Raw genomic sequence first — 10,000 nt, 5'->3', positions numbered from 1 at the left:
ACAGTAATATAAGGGAGACTAAGGGAGACTAACCTGCAGCGTACAGTAATATAAGGGAGACTAACCTGCAGTGTACAGTAATATAAGGGAGACTAACCTGCAGTGTACAGTAATATAAGGGAGACTAACCTGCAGTTTATCAGTGTTTAAACTGGCCACCCTTAACTTCTCAGCTTTGGTGGATTTGGCAACGTCTGTGGTCACTGGACATCACAAAAGTTAGTTTAACACTCCAAATACCAGAGTCCCATTTGAAACGAAGCTTATTCGATTACTACTATTTTTCTTGGAAGATAATCCTGCGTATTTTGGAGAAAGAAGACACTCATTTTAAAGACACTTTTTTGTATTTTAGGCGCATGCCCTTTCGCGTTTGGCATGCAGCTTCGGTGCCTGTGTGCACGTCAGCACATTCGAGTACTAGGTGGGATTGGCGTACCAGTGGGAAACAGCACAAAGAGAGGAAACGCAAACACACTGAATCAATATTGCTGCACATATGCCAGTGTGGGGAGGTTTCAAATATGGCATTTTTTTAACATGAAAAATTAGGGATCAGCACTTTAACTGATCTGGTAAACGAAAGCAGACCTGCACTCTGTGTTTATGGAGTGTTTTTGTGTGAGTGTTGGGGGGGGGGGGGGGGTTGGCCTGTTTCTGCAACCCAGTTTTAAAAAGTGAAGCATGTCTCATAACTGAATGAGTCCCAGTTTGCTGGAGAAGCTCTCCCTCAGAAAGGGGGTCCCACGGACTGGGGGGAGGGGGGCAGGTTGACTGGGGCCTCAAGAGCCCCTCAGAGTGGGCGGAGCTATTACCTGCTGACTTTCATGAACCAATCAAAGGCCTTTTCCGTCGGCACAAAAACACTGCGGCTTTAATTGGGGAGATGCCTCGCACCAGCTCCACCTGTTCCCGACTGAATGAACTTTCGCTCTTCTGTCTGTCTCTAGTGAACGCACCACCCTCCCCGGCCCCCCACCCCCCCGTTCCCCGACGAAGGTTTCCCAGGCGACGTGGGCGGGGCCTCGCACCTGGTCCCGCAGCCTGTCCGTCTCCTCCTGATAGGCGGCCAGCTGCTTCTTCCACTGCTCCACGTTAGCGTTAGCCTCGTGCAGCGCCGCCACCAGCTTGGTGTTGCTGTCCTGCAGGGCGAACAGCTCCACCTCTAGGTTCATCTCGCATATCGACCTGTAAACAGTCAATCACGCGTGAGAGACCAGTGACACATAGTGACATATAGCACAGCCTGGTCTGCATCTGTTTCCTGCTTCTATTTCCTGTTTCCAGCATCTGCTTCCTGCTTCCTGTCCCTCACAGCAAAGTTTCAGATGTATCCATGCACAAAACAACTAACTGCATTATTTATTGAATTGTGCTCATTATCATTTATAATGTGTAATAATAATTTAACAATTACCCATTACATGTTTTTTAACATATCACCCAATCATAATCCATCATAAACTAAAATTCCACCACTCAATCAAAATAATACATTCAATGACAATCCATTACCCTATCTCAATCTATCATCTGATACATCACCTAATCACAATCCATCATCTGATACATCACCCAATCACAATCCATTATCTACTCACAATATATCATCCAATAAAATTACACCACTCAATAAAAACAAAGCATCCAATCACAATCCATTACCCAATCCCAATCCACCATCTGATACATCACCCAACCACAAACCATCATCTAATACATCATCCAATCACAATCCATTATCCAATCAATGCATCATCCAGTCACAATCCATCATCGGCGCAACTTGACAAATGCTTCATCCAGGAACATGGTAACATGATAACAAAGCCCTACACTGAGGAACATCTGTGTACTTCAGCAGTGGGTAAACAAAACTGTCTGAACACAGCCGCATGTAAATACACCCCTCCCCCCACCCCCTGTCCATTTCCATAATCAAGATCCTCTTCCACACAGAGATCCAGAACCGTCAGGCAAACTTAACACGCAATCGTACACACCTGCCCCACGACACAGGTAAGGCACAGCCCTGATTCAACCGGAACCCTAACACTCAGACACACCTGTCTCCTTAACACAGTCTTTCTTAGACACCTTCTAGGAACACAGGTAATGTACTGTCCTGAAGAAACGCACACTTTTACACACCTGTGTGCTTAAACAGATTATTAACACACCTGCCCTGAAACACAGAGACGCACACTCCCACCCAACACACACATCTGGCAGAAGCAGGCCTGTTTTAGTTCAGGAGCCTGTGCAGCGCGTCCCGTCTTCGATGCCGTCGTTTGTTTGGTACGTTTTTTTAAAATTTGGGTCACTCAGCAGACGGTGGGATGCGGAGAGACGAGCCTTCAGTGCGCATCAGAGCAGAGGTGAGGAAATCAGAAGGACAGTTTAATGAATCGCCATGGATACGACATCGCCGCAGCATCATCACCCGCCACTCTGGGCTGTCCCTAACCGGTCTGAAAATGACCGCACGTGTAAGTGTTCACGCGTGAGGGTGTGTGTTTGTGTGTGTTTGTGTGTGTTTGTGTGTGGTTGTGTGTGTACAGGCGTGTCTGTGCTCTCCTTTCTGAGAAGGATTCTGACCAGTGGACACCCCTGAGATATCCAGCACACAGCTGGGAGTGTGATTGCTTTGCGTTGCTGTGTGTGTGTGTGTGTGTGTGTGTGTGTGAGTGTGCGTGTGTTTGTGTAATAACACTGTGATGATTTTAATCTCAGTTGGCATTTCTATGGTTTGTGCCCTGGTTTATTTTTAACCGCACCACACTGTGGTGGAGTTTGCAGCCCAGAGGGCTGAAGGCCACTGGAACCTGCTTTTCAAACAGCAGCTTTCCTTTTGAGAGCAGCGGGTTTTCTGTTCTTAGGACCTACAGCTGAGTTTGCGTGCTGAAATTCTGCATGGATTACTGAACCTGAACACAACACCTGAGCATTACCTGTGACCCAGCCCTGAACACACCTGAGCATTCTCTGTGACCCAACCCCTTAACACAACACCTGAGCATTACCTGTGACCCAACCCCTTAACACAACACCTGAGCATTACCTGTGACCCAACCCCTTAACACAACACCTGAGCATTACCTGTGACCCAACCCCTTAACACAACACCTGAGCATTACCTGTGACCCAGCCCTGAACACAACACCTGCTGCAGGATTCCCGCGTGTAAAGGCGTAATACAGAAACATGCGTGCGATGTAGGTCACCATGGATACTGCATGTGCGAGGTGGATAAACAGCAGCCAGAGGACTGACCCGTCTGACCTGAACACGGAGAAGCGAATGGAGCTGCCGTCCAATCCCGCCAGCCCTGAGCCGCGCAGGCGGGGGCTGCTCCATGCTCACACCGCCAGACTAAACGCTACGGGGCACTGCGGGGTGGAGGGGGGGCAGTGAGGTGCGGCTATAATCAAATTTAGCAGGTTACCCACAATCCCTCGAGTGACTGCACTCCTATCTGGGTCAGTACCGTCACCAGTGCTCCAAAAAAAATAATAAGAAAGAAAGAAGACGGAGAGGCGAGGGAGGGAGCTGTCGGATGGTGTGATATGACTGCGAAAGACGGATTCTGCAGCAGTACCACAAAGTGTAAATAACACAGGGACCCCCCTCCGCCCCGAAACTGCCAACCCCCCCCTCCTCTGAGAGATGAGCCAAACCAATCATGCCCCCAAACTCCCAGCCCACCCCCATCCTCTGAGACCACACACAGTACTACAGGAGAGCCAGTGACTATTTTACACCCAACAGGCCACACAGTACTACAGGAGAGCCAGTGACTATTTTACACCCAACAGGCCACACAGTACTACAGGAGAGCCAGTGACTATTTTACACCAAACAGGCCACACACACAGTACTACAGGAGAGCCACTGACCCTTTAGGTCAGGTGACCCTGCAGGGGTGTCAGTGGGGAACAGACACGTCTCTCACTGATGAGCACGGGCAACACGAGGGCACATTGGGTGTCACGGGGAGGAGCTAATGTAGCCGTAACCGTGGAAACGGACTCAGACCAGATCATCCCTGCTGGGGTGAGGCCAACTGTGCCCTGATGCTGCAGACGCCCTAAAGACTAATGACACACTGGAGAGCCGTGTTCTGCCCTGTGACAGAGAGACCCAAGCTGAACACAGCCTATTTTCCTTTTTTTTTATTGTACCAAAAGAAACATTTTGTAAGGAATGCATTCACACACCTTACGAAACGGCTCAGCACAAACAAGGCAACAGGTGGCAGGAGAAGGAAGAGAAGCTCAAAGCTCAGGATAAAGGAGAGCAGGAGAAAGAAAGAAGAGCGGGAGAGAGAAAGGAGAGTGAGAGAGAGAAGGAGAGCGGGAGAGAGAAAGGAGAGTGAGAGAGAGAAAGGAGAGTGAGAAAGAGAGCAGGAGAGAGAAAGGAGAGTGAGAGAGAGAAAGAGAGCGGGAGAGAGAAGGAGAGAGAGGGAGAGAGAAGGAGAGTGAGAGAGAGAGAGAGAGCGCTACCCTTCGGAGAGCATCTTCTTGATGCGCTCTTTCTCTGAGGACAGCGTGATGTCGGCGCTCTGGCTGCGGAACAGCTTGTCCTCGCCGGGCCCGTTAATGCACAGCACCGGGGGCGACTGCAGGTCATCCGACAGGTCCTGTGGAGACAGGAAATTATGTCACCGCTGGTGAACGCGACGCATTGATGCACCGACACGACCGCCAGCACCCTCCAGCTCTCGAAGGAAGGCCCAGAAACAGAGACCTCATAAAGCCCTCTAACATCCAGCATACATCACCGCCTTTACTCAGCAGAGTTAGAGTTATTCATCACATAGAGTTACCAAACTAGAGTTACTCATCACATAGAGTTACCAAACTAGAGTTACTCATCACATAGAGTTACCAAACTAGAGTTGCTCATCACATAGAGTTACCAAACTAGAGTTACTCATCACATGGAGTTACCAAACTAGAGTTACTCATCACACAGAGTTACCAAGCTAGAGTTACTCATCACATAGAGTTACCAAACTAGAGTTACTCATCACAAAGAGTTACCAAGCGAGAGTTACTCCTCACATGGAGTTACCAAGCTACATATTTACTCATCACATAGAGTTACCAAGCTAGAGTTACTCCTCACATGGAGTTACCAAGCTACAGATTTACTAATCACATAGAGTTACCAAGCTAGAGTTACTCATCACATAGACACAGAGGTAGAGTCACTCATCACAGAGTTACAGAATTATAGAGGCACTCATCACAAGGTAACTCGAAGGGGATGCTGCAATCTACCCTTAAGCAAGGTACTTAAACTGGCTTGCTTCAGTAAAAATATCCACCTGTATATATGTGTAAAAATGTATTCTATGTAAGTTGCGGTGGATTGGAGGGGCAAATGCAGTGGAAGGTACACACACACAACACCTGGTCTGCGTGTGATTTGTGGGGACTCTGCCATGCTGCTCTTCAGTGTGTCTGAAGGAGGCAAGCTGTTCAGACACAGCGCAGAGGAGGTGTGTGTGTGAAAAAGAGTATTGTGATACACACATACAGTACACACACACCCATGTGCACAGACAAACACAACATACACAGAAAAATGCACAAACACAAGACACACCCATGAAACAAAAACAGACAAATATACACACGCACACACAAAAACATTCCAGTTCATCAACATATTCTCAGCTGTAGAATCAGATTTATGATTTATTAGATCAATGACCTTGAGGTCACTTTACATAACTAACTGTTAAAAAAAATCATGAATCCCTACTTATCCATCACTCTGTGTGTGGATGATCTGCATGCACACACATACACACAGACACACACAGACACACACGCACACACGCAAACACACACACACACACATACACACACAGGCACACACACACACACACACGTACACATGCGCGCGCATGCACATACGCACACAAACACATACATATACACACAGGCACACAAACACACACGCACGCACAGGCAGCAAAACACACACGTTCACACACAGGCCCACACACACACACACACACACACAGAAGTACTACCACAGTAAAGCGAAGCAATCACACTCCCAGCTGTGAGATAGATATCTCAAGGCTCAAGGGTATCCACTGGTCAGAATCCTTCTTAAAAAGCAGCTTAAACAAACACCCTCCCCCCCTCCCCCTCCCCACCCCCCGCCCTGTGAATTAAACCAGGACCACTGAGCATGTGCAGCAGAGCCTGGGTCTCCTGCTGCGGGTTGATCCAAATGCGAGAGACCTGGACAGAACCTGCAGCTACTGCCCTCTTTACAGATACAGCCTGAGGGGGGGGGGGAGAGAGAGAGAGAGAGGGATGGGGGGGAGGGAGAGAGAATGAGGGAGAGAGAGGGAGAGGGAGAGATGGAAAAAGAGGGAAAGAAAGAGAGAGGGAAAGAGAGAGAAAAGGAAATATGGGTGATGGAGCAGAGAGAAAGAAGGGAGAGTGAGTGAGAGAGAAGAAAGAAAACAAAAGAGAGGGAGAGAAAGACACAGAAAGACACAGAAAGAGAGACAGAAGGGAGAGTGAGGAAGAGAGAAGATGAGAGAAAAGAGAAGCGAGAGGGAGGGGAGGAGAGTGAGAGTCTTCTGTCCCAGTCGTAGTGGCATATTATTGGCAGCACACTGACATTTATATAATGCACACAGTTAGTGTTCTCGACGCTGGCAGGCTAGTTTCTGGGTTATTGATTGCTGAAGAAAACAAGGATAAGCCATCAGGACACTGAATTCTGCTGGCTTATCCACACAGGAAGTGTCACTACAGCTTTGTGCTCATACACATCTCACACACACATGCACACACACCTCCAGACACACGCACATATTCATACTTGCGCACGCACACACACACACATACACACACACACACTTCTATGTAAGGTGTCTAACTCTCCTAAAAAAAGGAGATGGGGGGGGGGGGGTACAGGTTAAAAGGGGCTAAACCCTGGGGGCGTGCCCGTGCTCAGTCACGGGCCTGTAATGCGACACCCCGGCAGACAGCAGCAGGTCGTCTGGTCCAATCAGACACACGCAGCACTCATCTTTAAACCAAAGGCAGAGTCTCCATCAACAGCAACGCGTTCATTTGTGAGTCAAATTGTGTGTGTTAGCTGTTAGTGTGAAACAAAAAAAAACTAATTCAATTTGTGAAGATTTGAAAATCACCAAGTACAACTTGCCAAATAGTTTAAAAAATTTAATAAAATACTTGCACATTCGCAGATAAAATAACAGACAAACAGGAGACGGCAGTGAGGCTTCATGAATCCCAGAATGGGCGGAGCTTACCTGGGTGGAGCTCTCAGTCTCTGACTCATATGAACCAATAAAAAACATTTCTTCCCATGCCATGTACACCGGGATTGGCTCAAAATCAGTGAGTCATGAATAACAGTCGGGTAGCCCCGCCCAGTACTGGCCAGCCTCAGGTCACTCTCCACTTCACTTCACCGCCATTTTGCAGACGCTCCTATCCAGAGCGGCTAACGATGCAAGCGCCAGCACAGAGATCAGGGCAGGAGGTGCAGTGATTCCCTTAGAGGGGGAAAGACTAGCCCCCATACAGCGCAAGAATTAACTACCCTAATAAACATTAAACTACATAATCAAATGTGAGCTAAAACAGACACGTCCATCTTCACTAATAATAATGCACCTACACTCCCATGGATCTGGGGTATAGACAGCTCCCCAAATGACATACCTAAATACAGCACATTACACACAGCGATCATATATTAACATAGTCTTACTTTGCTGTTGCGCTTTTTATTATTTTATTAATTTCAAGGTCATCGTCACGTTCGTCAGTCTGTGTCTCTCTGAGGACGGACAGGACTTTGCACCACTGACACGGTACTCACCTGAGAAAACTGAGTCCGAAAGAATCCCCAACGGGCAGGAACCGGAGCGGAGAAACAGACAGAGAAACAGACAGACAGAGAAACAGACAGACAGACAGGCAGAGAAACAGACAGACAGACAGACAGAGAAACAGACAGACAGACAGGCAGATAGATAGATAGACAGACAGACAGATAGATAGACAGACAGACAGACAGACACAGACAGAGAGACAGAAGGGATAAATTAGTCAGGTACACACTCAATCCTGCACTCACTTTACACAATGCAGAGGTGTCTTCCCCTAACTGTGTTCACCAGCAGCGGAGTGTGAACCGAGCCATCGACAGCTGTGTCCTCAGCTGAATCACCCCGAGCTGTGAAATGATCACACGCAGGTCACAGGCAGCAGGTTGGGATGGTGACTGATCGGTCTGAACGTGAGAGTGCTGACACAGCAGAATTCTAAAGGCAGTACAGGCCAACTGCACTGAGCTCCTGACCTCAAACCCACAGCCTCTTCCCACAGTGTAAGCACAGTTTAACATCCACCTTTCACAACGTCCTCAGAATGTTAGCATCGCCCATTTAAGGCTGCTATCAAATACCTGAGATGAATAAGATGAACTAGGGTCACAGGTAAGTGTGTGCTAAAAACCACAGTGTCAGGATATATACATGCTAAAAAACAACAGTGACAGAGTTTATAAGTGCTAAAAAACCATGGACTTGGGGTTGCCGAGTGGCTCATCCGGTTAAGGCACCACGCTGTGGTGCATGGATGAGCCTCACATCGAATCCGGACCGCGCTAGTGCCGACCCCATAGGGCGACTGGCAATTGGCAATTGCGTTGCCCAGGGAACGGGAGGGTTCTGTCAGATAGGGTCCCGCGTTCATCGCTATCTAGCGACCCCTGCTGGTCGATCAGGCACCTGCGGACTGCATGCTAAAGCCGCATATGAAAGGCCTTTCTCTGACTCCGCTCTGTGCAAGTTTAGCGGTAGTCTGCGGTGTGAAAAGAAGCAGCTGGCAGCAGAAGGGACCCGCGGATCCCCACGCTCATCTGAACCGCCAGGGGGGTCACGCATGAACGCAAACGCTGTTAAAGATTCATGGTGGGAACTGGATATATGCAGGCCCATGTTGGGTGACAAATTATTTTTTTAAAGAAATAAACAAAAAACACAGTCACAGATTTTTTTAAAAGTGTTAACAAAACCACAGTGACAATTTATAAGTGTCAAAAACCAAAGTGATAGTTAAGTGTTAAAAACCACGGTCACAAAGTTTATAAGTGTTACAAAAAAAAGTGTTAAAATCCTCAGGAAGGAAACCAGTTTATGAATGCATTAGTTTCGGCACATTTAAGAAACGCCCAGATTTGACAGTGTAGGAGGGGCGAAATGGGGTGGGGCGAGGTTGTGTATTTACAGGCTGATATCTCTAATGTGCAGTTACGGGCTGATATCTCAGTCACAGGCACAGCCAGGACGCAAGCCTGCGCAGTCACAGCTGCAGTCAGGACGCAAGCCTGCGCAGACACAGCTGCAGCCAGGACGCAAGCCTGCGCAGACACAGCTGCAGCCAGGACGCAAGCCTGCGCAGACACAGCTGCAGCCAGAACGCAAGCCTGCGCAGACACAGCTGCAGCCAGGACGCAAGCCTGCGCAGACACAGCTGCAGCCAGGACGCAAGCCTGCGCAGACACAGCTGCAGCCAGGACGCAAGCCTGCGCAGACACAGCTGCAGCCAGGACGCAAGCCTGCGCAGGATAATTTTAACCGCGGCCCAGTTTCCCTCTGCCGTCCCTCTGAGATAAATGACCCAGCTCATCCTTCTTTCTCCTCCTCCTCCTTCCTCACATCCACTCTTTCGCAGAGGTATTTTAGGGGCTGAGGTAACGCTTTCTTTCCCATGGAAAAAAAGGAAAAAAACAACAAACAGGGCTTCCAACCCAATGAAAGAAGCACAGCAGGGAAATGTGTGAGGCAACGCTGTCAGAGGGACGAACGGCCACAAGCAGCCACAGGCCGTCCACAGAATATCACCTTCAGTCTGGACAACTTCGGATGCCAAACAGGTCTGCGCACTTCATCCATTTCAGAAAAAGCAGGACGCCTTGAATAACGTTTAAT

At 48.5% G+C, this 10,000-nt stretch overlaps 1 protein-coding gene across 13 annotated transcripts in view; it reads right to left on the bottom strand.

Moving 5' to 3' along the window:
* The window catches only part of LOC118228896 (homer protein homolog 3-like), a 32,405-nt gene that overhangs the window by 8,305 nt on the left and 14,100 nt on the right, over nucleotides 1–10,000 (bottom strand). For 12 of the 13 annotated variants that reach the window (XR_004765562.1, XR_004765560.1, XR_004765561.1 and 9 more), the window contains exons 6-8: nucleotides 7,885–7,927; nucleotides 4,503–4,639; nucleotides 1,032–1,188 (exon numbers count right to left, since the gene is read on the bottom strand). Coding sequence is in view for 6 of the 13 variants with exons in the window: in XM_035420461.1 (XP_035276352.1) it covers nucleotides 1,032–1,188; nucleotides 4,503–4,639; nucleotides 7,885–7,927 (337 nt within the window). In the remaining 7 variants the exon portion in view is untranslated. The remainder of the gene's footprint in view (nucleotides 1–1,031; nucleotides 1,189–4,502; nucleotides 4,640–7,884; nucleotides 7,928–10,000) is intronic. The other variant, XM_035420460.1, reaches the window with a different exon arrangement.

This window comes from Anguilla anguilla, chromosome 6 (genome assembly GCF_013347855.1).
Source record: "Anguilla anguilla isolate fAngAng1 chromosome 6, fAngAng1.pri, whole genome shotgun sequence".
Taxonomy (NCBI): Eukaryota; Metazoa; Chordata; class Actinopteri; order Anguilliformes; family Anguillidae; genus Anguilla; species Anguilla anguilla.
This window is presented reverse-complemented; position numbering and strand designations above follow the sequence as displayed.